General features: G+C 45.1%; 2 protein-coding genes across 6 annotated transcripts; both read left to right on the top strand.

Moving 5' to 3' along the window:
* The first annotated feature begins 2,183 nt into the window (after positions 1-2,183).
* On the top strand, positions 2,184-10,649 carry LOC119053788 (sialic acid-binding Ig-like lectin 13). Of its 5 annotated transcripts, none has more exons than XM_053659747.1 (9): positions 2,184-3,051; positions 3,160-3,502; positions 3,714-3,989; positions 4,171-4,218; positions 4,681-4,939; positions 5,279-5,454; positions 8,490-8,574; positions 8,881-8,974; positions 9,356-10,649. In XM_053659747.1, exons 1-8 carry the CDS (start codon positions 2,776-2,778, stop codon positions 8,945-8,947), a joined length of 1,530 nt encoding a protein of 509 aa, XP_053515722.1. In that variant the 5' UTR covers positions 2,184-2,775; the 3' UTR covers positions 8,948-8,974; positions 9,356-10,649. The 5 variants fall into 5 exon arrangements, with proteins under 5 accessions (XP_053515722.1, XP_053515721.1, XP_053515720.1 ...); XM_053659746.1 differs by having other exon boundaries at positions 2,851-3,051; positions 5,279-5,397; positions 8,894-8,974; XM_053659745.1 differs by having other exon boundaries at positions 2,855-3,051; positions 8,894-8,974.
* Positions 10,650-15,522: 4,873 nt separating this feature from the next.
* On the top strand, positions 15,523-19,022 carry LOC119053774 (sialic acid-binding Ig-like lectin 14). Its single transcript, XM_053659769.1, has 8 exons — positions 15,523-15,587; positions 15,842-15,885; positions 16,530-16,802; positions 16,980-17,027; positions 17,674-17,727; positions 18,172-18,426; positions 18,549-18,684; positions 18,809-19,022. Exons 2-8 carry the CDS (start codon positions 15,852-15,854, stop codon positions 18,840-18,842), a joined length of 834 nt encoding a protein of 277 aa, XP_053515744.1. The 5' UTR covers positions 15,523-15,587; positions 15,842-15,851; the 3' UTR covers positions 18,843-19,022.
* The last annotated feature ends 8,902 nt before the right edge of the window (positions 19,023-27,924 follow it).

Genomic DNA, 27,924 nt, shown 5'->3' with positions numbered 1-27,924 from the left:
GTCAAACATAAAAATAATATTGAAATGCTATACTATTGTAACATAATTCAGGAAAGTGTAAATAGAATTTTGATCTGATAAAGGCTTTATGTTATTCAGGAGAAAACAAAATGTTATGATAGGCTTTGATTTTGCTATTTTGCTGTTGCAAGCTCAAGGAAATTTCCTAAAAGAATTGACTCCAGGTTTATCATCTCCAAACTAGAAGAAGTATAAGAGGTTCTAGAAATATTTTCCAATCAAACCAAAGAGAGCAAGAGATGAGAGATTAAGAGGGAAAAAAGAGAATAGAACATATAGAGTACAAATATAAAATTACATATTTAGACCCAAATACATTTTTTTAAATCACATTAAGCACAAATGGACTTTATGCTCTCAATAAAATACAAATATAGTCAGAGTAGGGGGAAATGTGTAATATGTTGATTAAGCTAGATCTAAGTAAAACCTAGATTAGTGTTTGATTGACTTTTTCTGAGGGTTGCTGACCTTCACAAGTGTATTAATATCAGAAAATATATACTTTATAATACAGAGTGTTAATGAAGATAAATGGGACCACTTCATCATGATGAAAGATTTGATCTACCAGGAACGGATAACATTTGAAATGTGCATGCATATGACAACATAAGGAAAAACTGGAAAAGTTTTTAAAAAACTAAACTGAGCCACATTTCTACAGAGAATTTTAATATATATTACAATAATTTATAAAACACAGAGACAAGGAAATCACTCAGGAAATGTAATTATACTACATGTAAACAGCACTATTAAGGACTTGACCTACAGCCACAGATAGAAAAGTTGTCTCAATGATGACAGAATATGCATTCTATTTGATCACACACACACACACAAAATATTCCAAAATACTGTTTCGTGTATTGGACCACAGAAAGTAAAATTTCAACATATGAAAGTTGATTGAAATCATGCAGAATATATTCTCTGGTTCCAAGTTGATTAAGCTAGAAATAAATAACAAAAGCACTATTATATTTATATTATGTTTGATTATATAATAAATGAGAGAGTCCTAAAAAAACAGAATTTGTTTATAAAAATTTGCATACTTGTTATTACATGTTTAAACTTCAGTCACCTTAAAAATACTCTCCATTTGATGCTATATGCCTATTGAGATGCCTTTTCCACTGCTCAGAAGAGTTTTTGAACTTGTCAGTTTTGATACCTTTTAGTGCTTCTGCCATTTTTTGTTCCACCTCTTCTGCATCAGCAAAACATCTCCCTTTCAGGACATTTTTCATCTGGGAAAACAAAAAAATGTTGCTCAGGGCAAGATCGGGTGAATAAGGAGGGTGGAGCACAAGGGTCATGCCATTTTTGATCAAAAACTGCTGAACACTCAGCGTGGTATGAGCAGGTGCACTCATAAATTTTCCGTTATGAAATAGGCAAACATCTTTAAAAAATAGTCTTCAAAGGAAAAAAAATCACTGAAGCTGAACAGAGCCCCTCACAATAATACTAGCTGGTACACACACACAGATGGGTTCTGGAACACCCACCTAGTGGGGGACTCTGGTACTACAAGGGGCCCACTCTACAGAAGATAATTCTGGGATTTTTTTGGGGGGGTCAGCTCTTATAGTCATAAATATATAATATATGTTTACATATTATATTGTCATAAATATGTATCACTACCCATGTAAATATTAGTAGAAATTCAAAAAATCCCTTATAAGTCAAGCATAAAATATGCAAATTTAAAATTATTTAAAATTAAGTAATAATAAAATACTGACTATAAAACATATACTGTAAAAGTAAAGTGGCTATTAGAAGAAATACATATAATTTCATATGTCTATATCTGATGAAGAAGAGCTAAAATTTAATAAGTTAAGACTTTATTTAAAATAACTTAGGAAAATAACAGTAAAATAAATGAAAAAAATTGAAGAAAGGAAATACCAAATTAAGACCACGTGTAATAGAAAAACTATTCAATACAGATGAACATCGTGAAGTTTTAGTTCTTTTATAGAACAGTAAAGATGACAAAGTTCAGTTAGTCCAGAAATAACTACAGAAGACTGAGTAACCAGCATCTGAGAACATAAAGAAGACATCCCCTTATGTAGCAGAAATTAAACAAAAAAAACAACGAAAAACTTTAAAGCCTATAAACTTAAAATCTGTAGTAAGTGGGAAAATTCTCAAATATCTTCTTCAAACCCTGAACCTTTGTTCAGGGAGGACTATATTCACCAGCATCTCCAGCCCTGATAAAATGAAAACCTGACACACTGACGCAATTCGGCCACTAGGGGCAGCCCTTTGCACTGTTTTTCAGGTTTCCTGAGATTGGGTCACAGTCCACTTCCTGCTGTGCCAGCATATTGTCAAAACTACTACACACCAAGATAAAATGCTTCTTCTTCATATAGTGTGCACAAAGAACAACCCATGAGGTCGTTGTCCTGATTTCATTTTTATTTTTTAAAGATTGTATTCATTTATTTTTAGACAGAGGAGAAGGGAGGGAGAGAGGGAGAGAAACATCAATGTGTGGTTGCTTCTCAAGTACCCCCTTTTGGGGACCTGGCTGGCAACCCAGGCATGTGCCCTGAGTGGGAATTGAACTGCCACCCTATGCTTCGCAGGCCCAAGCTCAATCCACTGAGCTACACCAGCCAGGGCTGATTTCTTTTTTAAAAGGCAATATGCCAGGAGTAGGTGTTGGAGGAGACTCATGTGTCCCATTCTCAGAGGTCCTGGTCCTGTAGGGACCTCACCTAGATGGGACAGGACCAGGGTCTGCTCCCTGACCACTCCTCTCTGGGCAGGTCTCTGGAGTCTCTGAGCTATGGGGTGTCCACGGACTCTGCATATGTGGGACAGACTCAAGCTTGTTGGTTCCTCTTCTGTGGAAGGGGAGTTCCTATGCTGCTCCCCAGCTTCCGTGGGACTCACTCCCTGCAGGCCCTCTTCCACTGCCTTCCTTCTCTTTGCACCCACAGGAGCCCCGAAACCCTCCAGAGATGCTGTTGCTGCTGCCAGCCCTGCTGTGGGCCGGTGAGTGCCCCAGGGGAGAGTGTGTGGGCTGGGGTGGAGGCTAAGGCTGACCCTCCTTTCCCCACAGGGTCCCTGGCTCAGGATCCACAATTCCAGCTGTATGTACAGGGTTCCGTGACAGTGCAGGAGGGCCTGTGTGTCTCTGTGCCCTGCACTGTGATCTACCCCAAGAAAGACTGGAACGAGTCTACCCCTGCTTATGGCTACTGGTTCCAGGAAGGGGCCAAGTCAGGTGAGGATGATCCTGTGGCCACAAACAACCCCAATCGTAAAGTCGCGTTGGAGACCAGGGGCCGATTCCACCTCATTGGAGACCCCCAGACTTACAACTGCTCCCTGCACATCAGAGACGCACAGAGAAGAGACACAGGGGGATACTTCTTTAGGGTGGAGAGAGGACCCTATGTGAAATATGGTTACAAAGAAAACCTGCTCTCAGTGCATGTGACAGGTAAGGAACTGGGCCAAGGAGAGGACACACAAATGAGTCTTGAGGACACCCAGAACAGGGACAGCATGGGACACCCTGCTCCTTATCCTAGGAAAACTTCAGAGGGATCCAGCGTGGAGCAACCAGGGGCTGGCCTGGCACAGAAGCTGCTAGTGAAGCCAAACTCAGGGACTCCACCTGAAGGGTCTGGGTCTCTATCTCTCTTCTCCAGCTCTGTCACAGACACCAGACATCCACTTCCAGGGGTTCCTAGAATCCGGGCACGCTAAGAGCATTACCTGCATGGTGCCCTGGGCCTGTGAGAGAGGCACACTACCCAAATTCTACTGGATGGGGGTCAACATTACCTCCTTGGCTTCTGGAACTTTCAACTCCTCAGTGGTCACTCTCACACCAGTGCCTGAGGACCATGGCACCAAACTCACCTGTCAGGTGATTTTCCCTGGAGCTAACGTGAGCACAGAGAGGACCATCCAGCTCACTGTGTGTGAGTACTCAGCCAGGACGCCAGGTCTGGGTGTTGGGGGAGCAGGGATGGGTGGATGATAATTGGAGACTATTCTCCTGAGCATGGCTGGGGTGAGGATGGAGAGAACACCCAGACCCACCACCTTCCTCATGACCAGCCCATCATACTGCACCTGGCCAATTACTTAATTCTCTTACAGATGCTCCACAGAACATGACTGTTCATGTCTTCTGGGAGAACAGCACAGGTGGGACAGGCCCTGGAGTCTCTGCCCCCTCCAGGCTGCCACAATTTGGGCCCCCAAATCATCTCCACATACCCCACATGTGACCCTATTCCTCCCCTGCTCAAAATACACCATGGCTGCCTCCTCCCTCAGGGGAGAGGCTGAGAGCTTCACCTGTGTGTGATCCTCCAATGGCCAGCCTTGCCTGCATCAGCACCTCTGCACAGCTTCTCATAGCAAAGTCTACCCACTGAGGGTGCTCTCCCAGGTGTCCATGTGACTAACTCTTCCTCAAATGCCACCCCCAGTTCTGGGAGCAGCAGCTGGCTTCTCCTGCCCACACCTCACCTCATGCACCTTCACCCCCACTGGCCCTTGCTAGCTGTTCTTGTCTCAGAGATGCTGTTTCCCATTCCTGTGTCTGGGGGTGGGCAGAGGAGAGAGCAGTTCCCAGCCCTGCCCTCGGTCTCTCTGTTTCCTTAGTTCCAGAGGTCTTGGGCAACACCACCTCCCTGCATGTCCAGGAGGGCCAGTCCCTGCGCTTGGTCTGTGAGACAGATGGCAACCCCCCAGGGAGGCTGAGCTGGTCCAGGGGGAGCCTGACTCTGAGCCCTTCCAATCCCTTGGATCCGGGGGTCCTGGAGCTGCCTCAGGTCATGGTGGCAGATGCAGGGGAGTTCACCTGTCGAGCTTACCACCCACGGATCTCCTACCACATCTCCCTGAACCTAGTTGTGCAGGGTGAGTATTAGCAGGACACCTGCACTGTGAGGTGGAACCATGAGGAGGACTAAGATGTGGACTTACAGAAAAATACCTCTCCACCTTGTCCCCTCTTCTTCTCCCAGGCATTTCTCACTCCTACCCCCAGATCTGTGGGGAGCAGCAGGGCTCCTGGCCCCTGAACCTCATCCTTCCCATGGGGGAACCTCATGGGGGCTGGTTGTCTCAACACCTGAATCTACTATACCAGACAAGGAGCCCTGCTCAAGGTCTCTTGGATTTGGGGACATCACTGTGGCTTCACACATCTCATTCTCTCCAGAGCAAACTCTCCAAAGCACTTGTCTCTCATTTCAAGACTTATGTCTCCCACTGGTTCAGAGACTCCCATAAAGACCAGGCTGCAAGGAGAGACTGAGCCCCATCTTCCAGGTGGTGCTGAGGTCTGGGCTCCTGAGCTTGGGCAGGTGGATGAAGGTCCGTCAAACCATTGTGTCCTGACACCCACCTGGCACAGCTTTGTGGAGCAAGGAGGTGCTGAATAACTTGACCTTGTGTCTCATTCAGAAATAATTCTTTACCTTTGGTTCCCAGGACTTTTTCTGATATTTCTCCCTCAGTGGTTGGGAGGACAAGTGCTTACCTTAATGTGGTTTTGATAAGCCCATTATTTAACCCCATAGTATATTGTTATAAATCTCATAATATTATTTTCAAAGGGTGAATTATAAATATATTTATAATTAGAAAAATAAGCTCCTTTATCCTGCTCCATGTGGACCTGACCAATTGCTTTTCTTTTTTATGTAATTCAAATTCTTCTATAGTATCTTTTTCCTTTTTCTGTGTTATTGATAGCTAATTGATTCTTTTTAGTATATAAGATTAAGCAATACAGAATGATGGTTCGATGTATGTACATTGTGATATGATTAGACCACCATGGTAGGTTCAACTTACATTCATCTTCTCATACAGATGCAGTAAAAAGTAAGGAAAGGAAAACAAATATTTCAGTGTATGATTAAAACTCTGGATATACACATTTTTTACTTTTTTACACTTGATCTTATCCAAAAGGCTGAGAAGGGATGACATTTTCAACTTTTTTATATATCGTACAGGTATATTGGCTATAGTCAACTCATTATACATTACATCCCTAATACTTATTATAATTGGAAGGGTTATTCTTTTAAAGATTTTTATTTATTTATCTTTAGAGGGGAAGGGAAGGAGAGAGGAGGAGAAACATCAATGTATGGTTGCCTTTCATGCGTCCCCTGCTGGGAATTGGCCTGCAGGGAACCGGCCTACAACCCAGGCATGTGCCCTGACTGGGAATCGAATCACGATTGTCTGGTTCACAGGCCCCTGCTCAATCCACTGAGCTACACCAGCCAGGGCTGGAAGGGTTATTTTGATCATCTTCCTCCACCTGCCCCTCCCTATAATTTTTTTTGGCCTGAAGATCTTTTTGTATATTTTTTATAGTGTAGGTATGCTAGTGATAAATTCTCTTAACAGTTATTTGAAAAAGACTTATATTTATATTAGCTTTGGAAGATATTTTTTCTAGATGAGGAAATCTAAAAAATCTTTTTTGCATTTTTAGTTCTTTAACTTCTTTTGGCTTTCATAGTTTCTTAGGAGAATTCTGCTGTAATTTTTATTTCTTTCCTTACTTGAAGTTTGTGTCTTTCTCTGGCAGGTGTTCACGTTTCTTTAACTGGGCTAAATGATTAGATTAGCAGCTGTTTTGATGTGTATTGTAAGTGTGTGTGTGTGTGTCTGTGTGTGAGAGAGAGAGAGAGAGAGTGAATGAAAGAGAGATTTAATCCTATTGGGAATTTGTTGAGTGCTTTGGATTTGGATTTATGGGTTTAATCAAATTTTAAAATATTGAAGCTAATTACATATATATATATATTTTTATTCTTCCTTTCTGTTCTTCTCTGGGTCTGCAATTTTACACAAGTTACATTGCCTGATATTATCTCTCACATCAGGGAGCATCTGTGCACCTTTATTTGTCTCTTATTCTCTGTATCTGTCAGTTGTAACAGGAGCTATTGTTACATGTACAAGATTATTGATTATTCACCGAGTTGATCCTGCTGTTAACCTCATTCAGTGACATTAGAGTTTCAGATCATGGATTTTTCTCCCCTAGAAGTTAAGTTTCCTTAGCTTGTTATCTTAGTTTTCTTCTTTTTTTATGGTAATGCTCTTCTTTAAGATTTATTTATTTTTAGAGAGAGAGGAAGTAAGGGGCAAAAAAGGGAGACAAACATCAATGTGTGATTCCTTCTTGTGTGACCCCTACTGGGGGCCTGGTCTGCAACCTAAGCATGTTCCCTGGCTGGGAATCAAACCAGCAATGCTTTGCTTCACAAGCCGGCACTCAATCGACTGAGCCACATGAACCAGGGCTCTTTTTTACATTTTTGAGTATATGAAACATATTGTAAGAAATCTCTTCATGTCTTTGTTTGGTAAAGCCATCTCCTCAGTCATGTCTGAGAATGATTTCATGAACGGTTTTTCTCTTCTGAAGTGTTGCACATTCATATTTCTTCATATGCCTCGTAACTTTTCTCTGAGTGACAGAATTGTCCATTTCATGTGGCTGACTGCTTGGTTTGTTGTATTTCTTTAAAGAACATTGGTCCTTTCCTTGAAGGCAGTAAAGTCACTTGCGTCTTGGGCTAGTATTTTAAAGGCTGTAATTTGTAATCTGTCTCCTATGAAATGTTGGGTGTTGCCTTTATTCTAGGGCATTCACTCCAATGCCATGGACCATTTCAATGTTGGATTTGAATGTGCCATATATTCAAGTCGGTGTCTCTGCTCTGGCTAGAGACACTGTTCTGAGAATTGAGCATTTCGTGATCTTGGGAAATTTCTATTATTGTAAATAATGCTGCAATGAACATGGGGATGCAATGCATTTTCTAGTTGGTGGTTTCATTTTTTTTAGATAAATACCAGAGAGTAGGATTGCTGCATCATATGTCAGTGTTTCCTAGCTTTATTTTTTGTTTGTTTTTATTTAAGGAGCCTCTCTACAGTTATGCATAGTGGCTGCACTGGTTTACACTCACAGCAACAGTGCACAAGGCTTCTCTTTTCTCCACATCCTCCATATTTGAAAACTTGTCAAACTGCTTCCCATTAAGGTTGGACCATTGCGCAGGAACAGGGTGAGATGAGACACTTAGAACATTCACAATATCAGGTGAAAACCACATTCTCCATGAAGTTTTATTGAGCATTTATCTCATTATAAATGGTGCAGAGTGAGTTTTAGAAATAAGAGTTATTGGTGTGTCTTTGATTCTGTGAGCTATCTGTCTCTATCCTTTGCTCAGTCTTCTACTCTATACCTTAAATTTTATTATTCATTCCTGGAAACATTTTTCAATGTAGAGTAATTAGATGTTTCTGTGTAATGTGAGGTGCACAAGTTTATTCAGTGTGCCACCACCCTTTCCTTTGAGGTCAGTGGAATTTTATGGTGCTATGGTGTCTATTTGAATGTGTGTCATCTCCCATTCATCATCTCTTAGGACTCAGAGCAGGGGTGGTGCTCGTGGCCATTGCAGAAGCAGCTGTCAAGACCCTGGTCCTTCTCCTCTGCCTCATCATCCTCATGTGAGTTCAGCCCCAGGAAGAAAGGGGGGCAAGGGGAAGACAGGAGGTATGTGACTGAGTCCAGAACTAGTAATGGGATAGGAATGGGTCATAGAATGGAACAACCTGGGGGCTGATGGATTGGTGGGTGAAGATTCCTCATGGGCAGCTGTCAGAAGTGCAGTACCCAGCAAACTTCCAGGATGGGAGGTACCCACTGTGCTCAGGGTGGTCTGTGGGGCCAGACCAGACAACTGCTGCCTCAGTGTCTCTTTTAGCTCCTAATAAGGAACTGCGTCTGCTGCCCATTACACCCTGGTCTCACAGTCTGTTTCCTCAGAGTGAGGATCTGCATGAGGAAGTCATCCCGGACTGCAGAAAATGTGGAGGATGAGAATATCATCCCAGGTTGGCCCTACACGTGAGTGAGGCAGACTCCCACCTGCCAACATCCAATAGACACCTTCCCTGTTTGCTTCCCCAGATGGCTCCACTCAGCTTTGCTAAAATTGAGCTGCCACCTTTCTCCCAAGTTCATTTCTTTGCTGGGTTCACTCTCATAGTGGTAACAAGGTGGCCTGCTACTCTAAGGCCAGAAGTGAGGTGTACCTTTCTACTTTGCCTTCCCTCCCTTCTTTCCAATCCAAAAAGTCACTAAGTCTTGTTCATTTCTGTGCCTAATCAGAGCTCATCTTGATTTCCGTCTCCTCCCCATCTGACCCTGGTTATGCCTGTGGTCTGATCTCTTCCCTGGGTCTCTGAATGCATCAACCTCTCACTTCTATCTCTGCCCTCAAAACAGGCCTCCAGATTGTGGTTCCAGAGACTGTCCACTATCAGCTAAGTATGAACACTGACAGTTCCTCTCCATGACCTGAGACCCAGGTGAAAACAGCACAGGCTAGATCTGGGGACTTGGCATGATCTATCCTCAGCTGAATGTTGCACAAGATTTACCATGTCTGTGAATCTCACATCATCTCCTCGCCCAGCTGGAAGAGGAACTTGGTGACTCTGAGACTTTGCATGTGCCGTTTCTTGGGTTGAAATGCTCTTCCATCCCCATTTCTACTTCTGCAAGTCCTGATTCTCCCTCCCTCTCAGTCACACCACTGTGTGTGTGTCATTGTACATTTATGAGCAGAGTGACATTCACTCATTTGTAGACACATTTAGGAAGCATCATTGGACACCTATTATGTACTAGTATTATGTACTAGTATATTGTAGATTCCAGAGATGCATCGGGGAACACCCCTTCAAGAATACCCAACATCCAAAAGACATGAAAAGATACTCCTGCAAGCAAGGTATAAAAATGAGCAACAAGCACATGAAAAATATGGTCATCAACATTAGTTATCAGGGAAGTGCCACTGAAATTAGCAATTAAATATGGTTTCACAGTCACTAGGACATATGTTTTATATTTCAAAAAACAGGAAGTTACTTTTGGCCAAGATTGGAGACAAACTGGAACCTTTCGCTTATTGCTTGTGTGAGTGAAAGTGGTGCAGCCTCATAGAAAACCCTTTGGAGATTCCTCCAAAATTGAACCTGAAATTACTATAAGACACAGCAACTCCATTCCCAGGTATATATTGAAGGGATTGGACTCAGCAACTCAAACAGGTTCTCCTACTTCATAGTTCATATCTGTTTATTCAAAGTAGCTGCGGAACCCACTGTAGGCTCCATCCTTAGAAGAATGGATGAACCAAAGGAGGTATATACATACAATGGAACATCCTTCCGCCTTAAGGAGAACCAAATGAATGCTGACACCTGCCCCAACATGAATTTACCCTTGAAAACAACATAATAAATGAAAAAAGACAGAGACAGAAGGACAAATATATGATTCTGCTCGTATGAGCTGAGGTAAGCAAATTCATTGAGATCAGTAGTTGCTCAGATCGACAGCACAGGGAATGGGGGTTATTGTGTAACTGTACAAATGCTGGAAATGAACAGTGGTGATAGTTGCAAAACATTATGAATATAACTAGTGTCACTGAATTATATTTTATAAAATGTTGAAAATGGAAAGTATTATTTTTTGGATATTTTGCCACAATAAAAAAAAAGAGACTGAGGCCCTGGCTGGTGTAGCTCAGTGGATTGAGCACAGGCTCGCGAACCAAAGAATCGCAGTTTGATTCCCAGTCAAGGCACATGCCTGGGTTGCTGAACAGTTCCCAGCAGGGGACTCATGAGAGGCAACCATACATTGTTATTTCTCTCCCTTTCTCCTTTCTTTCCCCTCTCATGATAAATAAATAAATAAAATCTTTAAAAAAAAAAGAGAGAGAGACTGAGATGTTCTTAGCTCTTGAGAGTGCTGTCATTATGGAGATAAGAGTGAAAATAAGTAATAATAAATAAAATGAGAGCATGTCACATATTAATGAATGTTTGACAGAGATTTGCATAGAGAAATGGCCATGTGACATATGAGGTTGAGGTTTTTTGTTTTTTAGTGTGTGCAGAGGTGATGTCTGAATAAAGAATAGGGGGAAGGAGGAAGCAGTTTGTATATTTAAGAGAAAAGTTCCCAAAAAGAGCGGGGAAAAAAGGAAGAACACTAAGTGCAGTGGCTGTGAGGCAGAAGTAGGGTTGGTGTTGTGGAAACAAGGGGCCAATGTGACAGCCCAGGGAGGCATGGGTGTGGGCACAGTGGGCTGCAGACCCCATGGAAGATTCTGGAGCCTTGAGGAGAGTTGATATGAGACTAGTCCCTGTTTTACCAGGATCCCAATGGCTGTTCTGTCCATAGTCATCTGGACTTAGCCCCGGGCAGCACAAAGGAGCAGCAGCACAGTAGGATTGGCAGGAGGTGATGGCCCCAGGACCAGGATCACAGTGCAAGAAGGAGGATATAATTTGAAGGTCAAGTTCACTGAATTTTCTAATGTATGTGGGTAGTGAGGAAAGAGAGGGGCAAGGGTGGTGCCAAAGTATTCTCCTGGAGCACCTGGGTGGATGGACTTGTGTGGCATGCAGGACTCAGAGAACAGGGTTTTGAGGGTGACATGCATTTCGAGCAGTCACTTGATATTTAACGAAGGATGTCAGGGAGAGAGGTGGAGATGAAGGTCTAGAGATCAGGAGATGGGCATAGACTGTGGATGTTAATGTGTGTATCCACTGGATGATGAGGGAAAATGGGGGGTGGGGTAGCTAAGCGTATGAAGGCTCCTCAAAAAATTGAAAATAGAATCAACATACAATTCAGCAATTCCACTTATGGCTATATGTCCTACAAACTGAAAATAAAGACTCTAAAAGAGTTATGCACACTCCTGTCCAGAGCAGTATTGTTCACAACAGCCAAAATGTTGCAAGCGTCCCACAACAGATGAATTTGTAAACATAATGTAAGTTATACAACCATAGAACATTATTCAGCCCTGGCTGGTGCAGCTCAGTGGATTGAGCATGGGCCTGTGAACCAAAGGATTGTGGTTCGATTCCCAGTCAAGACACATGCCTGGGTTGCAGGCCAGCCAGCAGGGGATGCATGAGAGGCAACCATACATTGATATTTCTCTTCCTCTGTCCTTCCCTTCCCCTCTAAAGATAAATAAAATCTTTTTAAAAAGTAGAACATAAAAAAAGAACATTATTCAGCATTAAAAATTAAAGGATTTCTGTCACCTGCTATCACCTGGATGTATCTTGAGGACATGTGGTCAGTGAAATAAACACATCATATGAAAGGAAAAGTAATGTGCTTCAATTATATAAGGTTTTTTATGTGATCATATTTCTTGAGACAGAATATAGAATCATAGTTGTCAGTGGCTGGCAGGTGGAGAGTTGACTATAAACAAATTTTGACTGGGCATCAGTCACCAAAAAGAATTTATTGGGGGTCAAGATGGGAGTGTAAGTAAATGGGGTTTGCACAACCACATCAAAATAACAATTAAACTATAGGACAACCATTGTTCAGAACTATCATAAGTGGAGCCAAATAGAAGTCCTCCAGCTACAGAATTAAAGAAAAAATCACATGGATACTGGAAAGAGGGGCATAGACTCAGAACAGACTGGCCCCCCCCCAGGCATGTGTAGTGGATAAAAATTGGGAGGGATATCTCAGGAGTGAGGAGTCCCAGCTCCACACTAGACTCCCCAGCTCAGGGTTCTTGTGCTGGGAACATAAGTCCCCATAACTTCTGGCTGTAAAAAATCAGTGAAGTAAGGCTTTGGAAGACAGAACTCCCTGGAGTCCCTGGGGTCTTATAGGGCCCATGCACAGGCTTACTTAGACTCACTTCCTTTGAGCTCCAGCATGGGGACAGCAGATTGAAATGCATCAGAGACATATGTGGAGGAACTGAATAGTCTGGCATCAGCTTTCTCCCAGAGAGAAGTACTGGCAGGGGCTGTTGTTCCTTTTCTGAGCCTTCCCCACTACAACCACAGAGCCATCAGACAGGTGTCATGTCTGAGATTCATCTATCTGCTCACACTGTTTGCCCCACCCTGGTGATTTCCTGAGGACCTGCTCCACTCAGTTTTGGGGCCCACTGAAGTGTTTTTGAGTGGCTTTTTCATATGAATGGTTTGTCTTGGCCCATGATTCAGATTTTTCTAAACTCTAAAACAAGCAGCATCTGGCTTCAGTAAGTACCTTACCTCTCCCTAAGTTGCCCCAGGCCTGGCACGAGCAGCAGCTGGCTTTGCTTCACAGCTGAGCCTTTTCTGGGAACCTCCAAACCAGGCATTAGCAGCAGCCATTTTCAGACTGATTTGTAGCTTATGCTGAGTAACCCTGGACAGAACACAAGCAGTGGCTGATCTTGCATGTGCCAACAGTAATCAAGGCTCATCTACACAAAGAAGGTGTACACAGCTCATGTGGTGAACACACTGTGGGTACCCAGCTTGGGCAATAGGGGAGGTTGTGCTGCTGGACCCTACAGGACACCTATGACATTAGGCCACTCTGTCAAGCCTGGGTGACCTAGTTCTACCTACTACATAGAAACAAACACAGGGAAGCTGCCAAAATTAGGAGACAAAGAAATATGGCCCAAATGAAAGAACTGAACAAAACTCCAGAAGAACTAAACAAAATGGAGATAAGCAATCTACTAGATGCAGAGTTCAAAACACTAGCTATAAGAATGCTCAATGAACTTGGTGAGAACCTCAACAGCATAAAAAAGATCCAATCCGAAACAAAGGATACATTAATTGAAATACAGAACAACTTATAGGGTATCAACAGTAGAGTGAATGAAGCCAAGAATCAAATCATCTATTGGGATGTAGGAAGCAAAAAAAAAAATCAGAATGGCAAGAAGAAAAAATAACCCCAAAATATGAGGATAGTTTAAGGAGTCTCTGAGAGAATCAAGCATACAAATATTTGCACCATGAGGGTGCCAGAAAGAGAAGAGAGAGAGTGAGAAATCGGAAACCTATTTGAAAAAATAATGACGGAAGACTTCTTTAAGTTGGTGAAGGAAATAGACATAGAAGTCCAGAAAGCACAGAGTCCCAAACAAGATGAACCTCAAAAGGCCCACACTAAGACACTTCAAAGTGCCAAAGGTTCAACACAAACAGGTAATCTTAAAGGCATCAAGAGAAAAATAGTTACCTACAAGGGAGCTCCCATAAGACCGTCAGCTTATTTCTCAAAAGAAACTTGGCAGGTTAGAAGGAGTTGGCAAGAAATATTAAACATGATGAAAAGCAATGACCTACAACTAAGATTACTCTACCGAGCAATACTATCTTTTAGAATCAAAGGACAGATAAAGAGCTTCCCACACAAGCAAAAGCTTAAAAAGCTCATCATCACCAAATCAGTATTATATGAAATGTTAAGAAGAACCAAAATATGAATGATAAAATGCCAATAAATACATACTTATCGACAACTGAATCTAAAAAATAAAATAAACAAGTGAGCACAACAGAAACTGAATCATAAATATAGAGAACATTTTGATGGTTGACAGATTGTGGGGGGAGGTTGGGAGGATGGGAGAAAAAGGTGAGGGAATTAAGATGTACAAATTGGTAGTTATAGAGTATGGGGATGTACAGTACAACATAGAGAATAGAACAGCCAAAAACCATATATGCATGACCCAGAGACATGGACAGTGATGTAGAGATTGCCTGAGAGAGTCATAGTGGCTGGGTTGTGTGGAGGGGACAAATGGAAAAATGGGATAACTGTAATAACATAAACAATAAAATATAACTGAAAAATTTATTTGGAAATAAAAAAGAATTATGCTGCAGCACCTGCAACCAGGATGAACAACAGGCACAGACAGGTGCAGAAGAAGCAGGAAGCCCTTTTTGCACAGGGGAAGTGAAAGTCAAGGGGAGGGCTGGGAGAACCAAGAGCAACGTGGTAAATGGAGGGACCTCCCTGGACTCCCAGGACCACATGGTAGGTGACAGCTCTTCCCCCAGGCCCTGTGATTCCCGTCTGGGGAAAGATCTCCATCATTGTGACAAGGACAATAGGGAGTAGTTGTTTAATGGGCGTAGCATTCTCAGTTTTGCAACTTGAATAGAGTTCTTTTTAACTAGACTACAGAAAGGAAAAGGCACACTCATATTTAGAGGAAATACTCAGCATGCCACAGGGACACATGACCAATTCACCTGGAACTTCAGCTCCGAAGACCAACAGTACTGTGTTTGGGGACAAAGTGACACTACTGGGTGGAGACTAACTCACGGACATGACCAGGTCCATGTATCCCTTCCTGTCTCCAGCCAGCCTCCACTTAGATGCTCACTGAGTGTTTGGTGGGTGGATGAAAGGATGGAGGATGAGTGGGTGCTGCCTTTGCGGCACCAGGACCCCTTGTTTCTTCTGCCTTAGCTGCTCACACAGACATGAATTCTCCACTTTGCAGGAATGACCACCTGAGGGTCTGGATGAGGCTGTGAACTCCAGGTCCACACAGCTCCCTGGTGTACACACCAGAGCTCAGAAAAGCCCCTTGGATGGAAGGGCCTTAGGAGATCAGGTGTCCCATTCTCAAGTCCTCAAGGTCCTGGTCCTGCTTTGGTCCTGCCCAAGATGGGGCAGGACCTTGGGTCTGCTCCCTTGCTTCTCCTCTCTGGGCAGGTCTCCATGGTCTCTGGCCTGTGGGTTTCTGCCAGCTCTGTGCACAGAGGGGACAAGCTCCATATCTGAAGTTCCTCTTCAGTGAACAGGGGGAGGCCCAATGCTCCTGCTCAGCTTCTATGGGGCTCGCTCCCCACAGCTCTGTTCCCACTTCCTTCCTTCTCTTTTTACTTACAGGAACCCAGAGATGCTGTGGCTGCTGTTGGCCCTGCTGTTGGCAGGTGGGTACCCTGGGGAAGAGCCTGTGGGCTGGGATAGAGTCTGTGGCCCACCCTCCTTTCCCTGCAGGATCCATGGCTCAGCATCCAGGATTCCCGCTGTCTGTGCAGGAGTCTGTGACGGTGCAGGAGGGCCTGTGTGTCTCTGTGCCCTGCACCTTCTTCTACCCCCGGGATGGCTGGAATGAGTCTACCCCAGCTTACGGCTACTGGTTCCAGGAAGGGGCCGACACAGACCAGGATGATCCTGTGGCCACAAACAACCCCAGTCGTAAAGTGCAACAGGAGACCCAGGGCCGATTCCAACTCATGGGGAATCCCCGGACTGGCAACTGCTCCCTGCACATCAGAGACACAGAGAGAGGGGACAATGGGACATACTTTTTCACAGTGGAGTGAGGGTTCTATGCGAGATACGGTTACACATATCACTGGATCTCTGTTCACATGACAGATAAGAAACAGGGACAAGGTGAGGACGCATGGCTGGGTCCTGAGGGCTCCTGGGCTGGAAAGGAACCTGATTACTCTCATCCTGGGGTAGACTCAGGGAGACCTTGGGGTTGGCCTGGCACAGAGGCTGCAGTTAGGAGCACACTTGGGGACCCCACCTCCTGGGCCTGGGTCTCTGTCTCTTTCTTCCCCAGCTCACACACCAACACCTGACATCCACATCCAGGGGATTTTGAAATCTGGCCACCTCAACAACATTACCTGTACAGCGTCATGGGACTGTGACAGAGGGACACCCATCTTCTCCTGGATGGGGGCCAACCGCACTCCCCTGGGTCCCCTGACTCCCAACTACTCAGTGTTCACCTTCACATCAGGGCCCCAGCACCACGGCACCAACCTCACCTGTCGGGTGGCCTTGGAGGGTGCTGAGATCAAGGAGAAGACCGTCAAGTTCAACGTTACCTGTGAGCACCCAGTAGGGACACTGGGTCCCTGAGGGTGGAGGGCCTGGGTGTAGGATACTTGGGGACTGTTCTTGGAGGCATGGCTAGGGTGAGGATGAAGAAAACACCCAGACCTACCACCTTGCTCCTAATCAGCCCATCATACTGCATGTGGCCAATTACTTATTTCTCCTCCAGATACTCCATGGAAACTGACTATCTGCGTGTTCCAGGGAAACAGCACAGGTGAGAGAGGCCTGGGGTGGAATGGAGGTCAGAGGGCACGGGAGGCACATGATCTGACCTTGGGCAGAATGAAGCCCCATCACCCTTATCCACTCTCTAGTCCCACCTCTGCCCTGTTCCCCCCTGTTCCCTGCCAGGTCTCCCTAGATTTCCTGTGAATTTCTACTTGACCTTTCACTGTTGCCTCTGGTTGCTCCCTCACCCCCGACCTGGCCACACTTTCCTGTGACACCTGTCCTCTTCCTGACTCCTTGCCTCTCCCTGGCTGTGCCTTGTCCCTCTCCTTCAAAAAGACCAGTCTACAGCTGTGTGCCCAGTTACCAGCCCCTTTCTGTCTGACCCCTCAGGGGAATCTCCCTACCCCAGTGCTCCCATCCTACCCCTTCCCTAAAGACCCTCACAAAGCTCTGTGCTGCCCAGATCACCCCGAGGGTCCTCTGCACCCCCGGGGAGGGCCCTTCCTGCCTGAGGGACGTGACTCAATGTCTGGAAAGTCACTTCAGGCATCCCTGTGTTTGCCCAGCACTCCCCAGGACTCACCCAGTTCTGCAAACTTGACAGCCTGCAAAGGCCTCAGATTTCAAACTTCCTCAGTCCCCACAGCCACCCAGCTTCACCTCAAGCCTCTGTCCTCTCTCTCACCCAGACACGACAGAGACCTGGACCTGGGCCAGCCTCCTCTGTGACCTCCAGCCTCCAGGTTCTCCTCCTTCAGTCTGCCACAGTTTGGGCCCCCAAGTCATCTCTACATACCTCACATGTGACCCAATTCCCTCTCTGTTCAGAACTCACCTTGCTCCCTCCTCCCTCAGGGGAGAGACTGAGAGCTTCACCTGTGTGTGAGCCTCCAATGGCCAGCCCTACATGCATCAGCACCTCTGCACAGCTTCTCACATCAAAGTCTACCCACTGTGGGTGCTCTCCCAGGTGTTCATGTGACTAACTCTTCCTCAAATGCCACCCCCAGTTCTGGGAGTAGCAGCTGGCCTCTCCTGCCCACACCTCACCTCATGCACCTTCACCCCCACTGGCCCTTGCTAGCTGTTCTTGTCTCAGAGATGCTGTTTCCCATCCCTGTGTCTGGGGGTGGGTACAGGAGAGAGCAGCTCTCAACCCTGACCTCGGTCTCTCTGTGTCTCCCTAGTTCCAGAGGTTCTGGGCAACACCACCTCCCTGCATGTCCAGGAGGGCCAGTCCCTGCACTTGGTCTGTGAGACAGATGGCAATGACCCGGGGATGCCAAGCTCGTCCAGGAGGAGCCTGACTCTGAGCCCCTTCAAGCCCTCGGACCCGGGGATCCTGGAGCTGCCTCAGGTCATGGTGGCAGATGCAGGGGAGTTCACCTGCCAAGCTCAGCACCTGCAAATCTACCATGTCTCCCTGAACCTAGCTGTGCAGGGTGAGTATTAGCAGGACCCCTGTGATCTAAGGGGGCAGTGGTAAGGCTTCAATCAGGACTGAGGTGTCCACTTAAGGAAACTCATACCTCTCTCTTTCTTCCTCTTCCTCTTCCTCTTTCAGGTGTTTCCTGTACCTCCCACCAGGTCTGTGGGGAGCAGCAGGGCTCCTGGCCCCTGGTCCTCACCCTGATCAGAGGGGCTCTCATGGGGGCTGGCTTCCTTCTTACCTATTGCCTCACCTGGCTCTACTACACCAGGTGAGTGGGTTTCTCAAGGTATTCTGGATTTGGGGACGCCACTGTGGCTTCACATATCTTGTTCTCCCCAGAGCAAACCCTCCACAGAACTGGCATGTCATTTCAGAACTTGTTTCCCCCACAGGTTTAGAGGCTCCTTAGAGGAAGAAGCTGCATGAGGAGATTGAGCCCTGTCCTGGAGGTGATGCTAGGGTCTGGGCTCCAGAGCCCTAGCAGGTGGAGAAGGATCGATCTCACCATTGTGTCCCATTCAGAAATCACCATTCACCTCTGGTTCCCACGACTCTTTCTGGTAGCTTCATTTCAGTGGATGGAGGGCCAGTGGGAGCTGGATAAAGATGTCAGTGCTAATTTCAATTTCTTAGTAAAATATTACTTCATGTAATATTTTGCTTCTGTGTGCTTACCTTAATGTGGTTCTGATTAGCCCATCATTCAGCCCCATAATATATTGTTCTAAATCCCAGAATGTATTCTTTGTAAGCAGTTTTACAATGATTTTCAATTAGAAAAAGCACCAACCTGTTCAAGTGCCCCTTATCTCTTTGTGGGCATTCAGATTTCTCTATAGTATTAGTTTCCTTTTTTTTAATATGGATTTTTAAAAATTTTATTTAGTTATTTTTCAAGTACAGTTTTTTCTCTATAGTTTCCTTTTTTCTAATTTTATGGAAAATAGAAACATCAGTGTATATGTGTAAGGCACATAGCATGGCGGTTTTATTTACCTACATTGTGGAGGGATTAGCACAGCAGGTCCAAATAACATCTACCTTCTCATATAGATGCAATAAAAACTCAGGGGGCAAAAAAGGAAAACATATTTCTCTCTGTAATGAGAACTCAGCCCTGACTTTCCTAACAAGTTTCCTCTGTGCTATGCGGAAAAGTCAGCTGCTGTTATCACGTTGTACGTTGCACCTCTAGTTCTTACTTATGTTCCAATTGGAAGTCTCTGTCTTTTGACCATCTTTCTCCATTTTTACCTCCTGTTTGTTTACCTTGAATCCGAAGATCTTTCTGTACAGTTCTTGCAGGGATAGTGGTGATCAGTTCTCCCAGCCAATCTTTGCCTGAAAATGTTTCCATGAGCTTTGGGAAGATATTTTTCTTTCTTTCTTTCTTTTTTTTTCTTTATTGATGTTCAAGTACCATTGCCTCCATTTTTTAACTTAAAAAAATTATTGTTCCAGAACGGTTGTGTCCATTTTCCTACCCACACTGGCCCCCCCATCCCTAATTTCCTTGAAAGAGGAATGCTAGGAAAATATTTTGTTCTTTTAGTTCTTCACCTTCTTTTGGCTTTCATAGTATTTTTAATGAGAATTCTGCTGTCATTTTTATCTTTTTTCTTTGTAGTATGTCCTGCTATGGGTGGTTTTAATGTTTTCTGGCATTTACTGGGTTTAAATGATGTGATTATCAATTGTCTTACTGGGTTCTCAGCATGTGTGCTTATGATAAAGAGAGGGAGAGACAGACATTATCCTGGTGAGAGTTTGTTTAGTATCTTAATCTGTCAATTTACAGCTGTGATTATATTTGTAAAAATGGAAGCCAGCCTTTGTTGGTATGGTTCAGCGGATCGAGTGCTGGCCTGCGAACCAAAGGGTCACCTGTTCAATTCCCAGTCAGGGCACATGCCTGGGTTGTGGGCCAGGTCCCCAGTGGGGGCGTGTGAGAGGCAACCACACATTGATGTTTAAAAAAAAACAAAAAATGAAAGCTGATATTTATTTAATTAGTATGCATGTATTTATTCTCTCTCTCTCTTCTTCTCTGGGTCTCAAATATTACATATTTACATTGCCTGATATTATCTCAAAGGGCCTTGAGCATCTTCAGCCTTTGTTTCTCTGTATTTTTCAGTGAGAACCAAAGCTATTGCTGCATCTTTGAGTTTATTGATTATTCTACCAATTTGAATCTGTTGTTATTCTCATCCAGTGACATTTGCATTTTAGGTCATGTATCTTCCCTAGAAGTTGCACTTCTTTGGTTTTTAATCTTATTATTTCTTCTCTTATTATGCTAGTGTTTTTCTTTATATTCTTGAATATATGGGACATATTTGCAACAAGTCTGCGATGTGTTTGTCTGCCAGGTCAGTCTCCTTTGTCATGTCTGAGCATGATTAACTGAATGGCTTTCTTCTGTGAAGTGCTGTAGGTTCATATTTCTTTATATGTCTTGTAATTTTTCACTGAGTGGTGGACAATGTGAGCTTCATGTGGCTGACTGCTTGGTCTTGTTGAATTTCTTTGAAGAACATTGGTTCTTTCTCTGGAAGGCAGTCAAGTGACTTTCATGTTGAGCCAATAGTTTTAAGGCTTTTTAATTATTAGCCTCTTTGCTAAGATAGGTCTAGTGTAGCCTTTTTTTAGAATTAATATTCTTTCAATTGCATGCAATGGCCCTTTGGAAGAGCCACTAAATGCCCATGTATATACATTCTAAAGATTTTATTTATTTATTTTTAGAGAGAAAGGAAGGAAGGGAGAGGGAGAAAGAGAAACATTTATGTGTGGCTGTCTCCCACACACCCCCAAATGGGGCCCCTGCCCGCAACCCATGCATGTGCCCTGACTGAGAATCAAACCAGCAACCCTTTGGTTTGCAGGCTGGCACTCAATCCACTGAGCACACCAACCAGTGCTAAATGCCCATGTATTAAAGGCAGTATCTTCCCTCTGTCTGGAAGGATTATGCACAGGACCAAGCCCTTTGTGATCTCCAGGAATTTCCCATCTCACAGCTGTCTGGTAATTGTTCTCTCCTTAGAAATTGTTCTTGTGGGTCCTCGTGGGGTTTGCACATGCCGAGTAGTATTTTGCCAACAACTTAACCTTGGACCCTTTCTCTGCAATGCTGTTTTTCTGTCTAAAACTTGGATGTGCATGCTTTAGCTGTGACAGTCCTTTTAAAGTCCAATGTATGCCTCCTCAGCTCAGTAAAATTTTAGTTCTTTTTGGTGTGTGCCCTTGCAAACAACTCACTAGCAAAAACCTAGGTGATTAGAGGTCTCTGTATGAATTTGGTCTTCTTTCAAGGATCATGGATACTCCCTGTCTCTCTCTCTCTCTTGTATAAAAATATAGATTCCTGTATTTTTGTTCATCGTTGCATTGTTTACAAAAGAATAAATAATTCTGGACCCTGTTAGTCCCCCATGCTCAGAAGTAGAAGTCCCCAGCAAAAACTTTAAAATATTGATTGTGGGATAAGTTATGCAACATAATGTTAATTCATTGTAAGTAAACAGTTCAACGATGTTTTTAGTAAATTAATAGAATTCTGCCACCATGGTCACACATTTGATTAGCTAGAAGGACCTTTTAGCTGATTTACAATTAATACCTACTCCTTTCCCATCTTTAAAAAGTCATTATCTGCTTTCAGTCTCTAATGATGTTTTTTTTTTAAATCAGCATTTTATATACACACAATCCAATCAAATCTCTTTGTCTGATACTTTCAGGGAAAGTTGTGTTTTAGAGGTTCAACCATGTTGGAGTACATGTACAGTATTTTTAAAATTAATAACCTTGATTGTATTGATTTAAAATAGTGACATTTTGTTCTCAGTGATTACATATCATTCCCCTGTAGGGATACACACAACAGTTTGTTGATCCATTCAGCAGCTGAGGGACATTCAGATCATTTCCAGTTGTGACTTTCAGGATAATACTGCTGGTTCCACTTTGAAATGTTAACAGGAGGTGATCCATGGGCTCTGTGTTCACTCAAACAAGCATAAGTGTTGAAATTTTTTTCTATAAACCACCATTTCTGGTCTCTGGAAATTGCTCTAAGAGCACACATAATGCTCTTTTCTTTCATCAGAAAATGAAAGATGTATTTAAGAAAATTGACATCCTTGCAGGTGTGGCTAGGTAGATTGAGTGCCGGCCTGCAAACTGAAAGGTTGCCTGTTTAAGCTCCAGTCAGGGCGCATGCCTGCGTTGTGGGTCAGGTCCCCAGTAGAGGGCACACGAGAGGCCACCACACTTGATGTTGCTCTCCCTTTTTTTCTCCCTCCCTTCCCCTCTGTCTAAAAATAAATAAATAAATAAATAAATAAATAAATAAATAAATAAATAAATAAATAAAATCTTTTTAAAAAGAGGAAAATTGACACAACCTTGGTAGGAACAATGAGTTCTTTGCCATTGGAAGCAGCATCTACACCCTGCCACCCACATTCCAGCTCAGCATTGTGGGAACTCCAGGCCTGGTGGGTGGTGCCAAAAACACAGGGCTCCCTCTCCCATCCCAAGGTGAAGGTGATGGTATCTTCCCAGGAGGAGCAGGCTGCCAGCGTTGCTCATCCCTGCCAGGTCTGCCCTGAAGAGGGACAGTCCAGGTGAGAGCTCTCTCCATGATGCCTCCCAGCTTGTGGGCCCTAGGCTATTACTCAAGCATGGTGGGCTGATGATGCTGGGAGCGAATGGAAAGCCAGGCTGTGTAGTGTCTTCTAGAGTGACAGACATGCTCCATATCTTGATCAGGTTTTCAGTTAGAGAAATAAATGCCAGTCTCACTAAGTGATGCCTTTGGCCCCTGGGTGTCTGTTTTTATCTGTGCCCATTTCTACAATAGTGTTATTGGCCGAGAGGCTTACAGACAACAGAAATATATTATGCACAGCACTTTTTAAAGTTTTTTATAAAGATTTTATTTATTTATCTTTTTAGAGAGGAAGGGAAGGAGAGAAGGAGAGAAATATCAGTGTGTGGTTGCGTCTCGTGAGTCCCCTGCTGGGAACTGGCCCACAACCCAGGCATGTGCCCTGACTGGGAATCGAACCGCGATCATGTGGTTCACACGCCCGCTCTCAATCCACTGAGCCACACCAGCCAGGGTACTTTTTAAAGATTTACAAAATACATTTATTGATTTGAGACAGAGAGAGAGCAAGGGAAAGACACAGAGAGAGAAATATCAATGTGAGAGAGAAACATTGTTCAGTTGCCTCCGATTAATGCTCCGAGGGGGGGTTAAAATGGCAACTTACATATGTGCCCTGAATGGGCATTGAACCTCCAACCTTTTGGTGAATGGGATGACACTCCAACCAAGTGAGCCACCCAGCCAGGCCTTACTCACAGTCCTGAAGCTGGAAAGTGGAAGATCAAGGCACTAGCAGATTAGGTGTCTGAGAAGGGAACATGTCCTGGGTAATAGGCAACCTGTCCTCAACGTGTCCTCACACTGAGGAGGGCAAGGATGCTCCCTGGGGACTTTCAATAAGGGCACTAGTTTCATCATGAGGAGTCCACTTCCTGACCTGATCACCTCTGAAAGGCTCCATCCCCAAATACCATGGCATTGGAGTTATAGCTTCACTTAGGGACGTGGAGAGGGCACAACCTACAGCCCACGGCAGCAATTGGAGCTGCAGGTGGTCAATAAGCAGCAGTCATTCACAGCACCCTAGATTGGAGTGTTGGGTCACAGTGTGGCTTAGACGATGTTTCTGTTTGGTCTGCACTCAGACATGACTGGAGTGGTCTGGTTCCACCACAGACACAGGCACCTGACTTTGGTGTCACATCCTGTGATGTTTATGTTCAGCAAGAGAACGCCAAGGCCTGTCCGTCCGTGCCAGCAGGGGCTGCCTCAGTCTTTCTTAAAGGGTGATTTGAAAACATAATGGAGTAAAAGGACAAGAGGCTGGAGAAGTCAGCAGGGATCAGAGCCCTGACAGCCTCAGGCTGTGACACAGAATTGGTGTTTGCTTTTGCAAAAGAATTCTTCACCCTGGGAATTGACACCCACTACTAGGTAACAATTATCACTCATCACAAAGTACTGAGATTTGCAAATTTTTTCCTTTGCTAGAAATTGGTGTGAAATGGGTTGTCTGACCACAGATTTTGCCTCAAAAAGCTCTCTTGATTTGAGAGAAAAGGGTGAAAGCCATCACATGACCCCAGTCTGAACAGAGCAAAGATGTGACAACGCCCCCACATACCACAGACTGCCTCCCACAAAACCATATGTTGAAACCTAATCATCTGGGACCTTTACGAGGGGATTAGATCATGAAGGTGAAGCCCTCAAAAATGGTCCCATATTAAAGAGACCTCACAGACCTCCCTGGCCCCCCCTCCACCATGTGAGGACACAGTGAGGAGACCATATCTGTCACCCAGGAAGTGGACCCTCACAGACGCCAAAAATCTGCCCGCAGCTTCATCTTGGACTTCTACCCCTCAGGACTGAGGTAAATGAATGTTTCCTCTTTAAGCAGCCGGGTCTACAGTGTTCTGTGATAACAGCGCACCTGGACTCTGACACCACAGCGGCACGTTTTCTGACGTGCATGTCACGTGGTGAGTGCGTCTGGGTTCATGTCATTTCAGAATGAGGCTGTGAGAGTGAGACTATGCTGACATGTTTTATATTGGAGGGTCTGCAGGGGGCCAGGTGGGGTAGTGGTGGTGATGGTGTTTGGTCTATATGCTCCCCCCGCGGAGTTCAGTCGATAGAGTAGCAGTGAACGGGGCACAGTCATCCTCTGGGGCAGCAACGAGAATGAATGCAGCCCTTTGTGAAGGGCAACATCTGCAAACGTGTCCAGAACCTGGGTGGGCTCCCTGTGCAGCTGTTCTTCTCCAGAACAGTGACTTCCCCTATGCCGGTGCCTGGGGCTCCCCAGGGGTCAGTCTGTGCTTGTGGGTGGAGCGCCCCCTGGGGGGGGCACAGGAAGTCATGGGCGGCACTCAGACAGGAAAAGGCACCTTCACACAGAGCGTGAGCATCGTGCCTTGACTAAGGTGGCAGCTCTAGGTGACACGGAAGCTGGACTTTCGTGCTTCAGAAGCAAACAGGTGACTGTGCACATCTCATGTTGCTGAGGGGGCAGCATCCAGTTCAACCAAGATCGACTGTGGGTTTTAGCCCTTTGAGGTTTTTGGTGACCTTGGCAGGACAAGTTTGAATGATGTGCAGATAGAACACAGCGGGATGAGGCCGGGCAGGATGGCTGGTCAATAAAGGTCTGATTCTGCCCTGGCTGGTTTAGCTCAGTGGATTGAGCGTGGGCCTGCGAATCAGAGGATTGCGGTTCAATTCCCATTCAGGACACATACCTGGGTTCCAGGCCAGTTCCCAGCAGGGGACGCACCAGAGGCAAACATACATTGATATTTCTCTCCCTCTCTCCTTCCCTTCCCCTCTAAAGATAAATAAAATTTAAAATCTTTTTTTGAAGGCCTGGTCCTTGAAGGACTTTTCCTGTGATGTGAGGAGAGGAAAAGAGAACCCTCAGTATTGCTGGGAAAGGGGGAGCAAAGCTGAGGGTCTCAGGACCACTTCTAGGAGCTTCTTAGCATCTGCCTTCAGGAGGAGGGAGGGTCAGTCCATGGGGGGGGTCACTGAAGGGTCCCCAGACCCCTCCCTCTTTACATTTCTCCCTGATAATGTGGCTCTGCATGTAGAGCTGCCAAGCTGTCCCCACCTCGTCCTGGAGTCCTCCTCAGCCCCACACCTGAGGGGTCAGCTCTAAAGTTCCAAGGGAGAAATAGCCCAAGGGTGGTATACAGGCTGAGCTGGGGTTGCAAGGCCTTGGGTCAGCCTGGAGGAGCGGGAGAATCTCAGATTGTCATCATTCAGCCCCGGGGTGACTGAGGGTCTTCTCTCCCTTCTCCAGTTGAAGGGGCAGGATTGGATGGTGGTGCAGAGAAGCCACCTGAGGGTGGAGAGGTTACCATTCTCCTGGTCCTCAGCTCCCTCAGGACAATCCCCAGAAGGACCAGGTCTCCTTCCTGCTCCTCCCTGGAGAGGCCCTCCCTCTATGAGCACCCCTGAGAGAAGGGACCCAGCTCTCCCCCCAAAAGTCAGTTGGGCATGGAGAACTGGGGATCAGAGTGAAGAGGAAAGTGGATGTTTTGAACTAAATTGTATCCCACGTCCAACTGATGTGTTCAAGTCTTAACCTCCAGTACCTGAAAATGTGACTCTTTGGAGAATAGGCCATTCAGGAAGTAATTCAGTTAAAATAAGGTCAGAGGGTGGCCCTAGAAACATAGGACTGGTGGCCTTCTGAGTAGAGACCATTACAACACAAGACACACACAAAGAGAAAACCATGGGAGAACACAGGGAGGAGACAGCCAACTAAAAAGCCAGAGAGAGAGAGAGGCCTCAGAAGAAAGCAGCCATGGAGGGACATCTTGATCTTGAACATCCACTCTCCACAGGACTGTAAGGACATAAATTTCTGTTATTCAAGTCATCCAGTCTGTGACTATGATGCCAGGGCAGGGACAGTTAGGTTTCACCTGCTGCAGGACACCTGTCCTGGCAGCACCAGGAAGAAGTAACCCCCCCTTCCAGGGGACCCTCATGAACATTTGCTCAGCTTGCAGGGGAGTGAAGAGTGACAGTTATGAGCACTTCAGTACTTCTCTTTTTCTTTGAATCTTCAGTTACCATCTGGATGCCCTTGAAGCCAGACACTGTGTCATATTTACCTGCGTGTCCCCCCTATGCAGCTTAGCACCGACCACACACACGGTCCCAAGGCATGAGGTTGTGTGGGAGAGCACAGTGTCTGCACATGACTAAACAGAGTCATTTTCGGAAGGAAGACTGGGTTAGGGGGACACGTGTGGGGGTGTTTATCCCACTCACTTCATGTCCACCTCGCCCTTTATATCACCTGCAACTCCAGCCACCAGATCTATCTCTGGGTACAGGTGTTCTTATCACAACAGGTGTCACACGCAAGGGTCAGGCAAGTGTATGATAGAAGAAGAGAGGAGATGGGAAGTGGACTCAGGTCTTAGGGTTGGGTGCCCTCCAAGGACCAGGCTCCAGGAACCCACCACAGAGGATGATGGCGTGGTCCTGAGACCAGCCTACAGTTGCCAGACTTAGCAAATCAAAACACCAGGCACCCAAATAACTCAGAATTTCAGATATACACACTGTATCGGCCCTGGTTGGTGTGGCTCAGTGGATTGAGTACTGGACTGTGAACTGAGGGGTCCTGGTTTGATTCCCAGTTGGGGCACATGCCTGGGTTGTGAGCCAAGTTCCCAGTAGGGAGTGTGCAAGAGGCAACCACACACTGATGTTTCTCTCTGTCTCTTTCTCCCTCCCCTCTCCTCTGTCTAAAATGGATAAATAAAATCTTTTTTTAAATGTATCATTTTAGTGGACATATGTCCCACAAAATATTTAAGATCTACTTACACTAAAACAATGATTCCTTGTGTATCTGCGAGTGGA

The sequence above is a fragment of the Artibeus jamaicensis genome, unplaced genomic scaffold, assembly GCF_021234435.1.
Source record: "Artibeus jamaicensis isolate MK-2021 breed Jamaican fruit bat unplaced genomic scaffold, CSHL_Jam_final scaffold_804, whole genome shotgun sequence".
Taxonomy (NCBI): Eukaryota; Metazoa; Chordata; class Mammalia; order Chiroptera; family Phyllostomidae; genus Artibeus; species Artibeus jamaicensis.
Note: the sequence above shows the minus strand (reverse complement) of the source record. Positions and strands in the feature narration are given on the sequence as shown.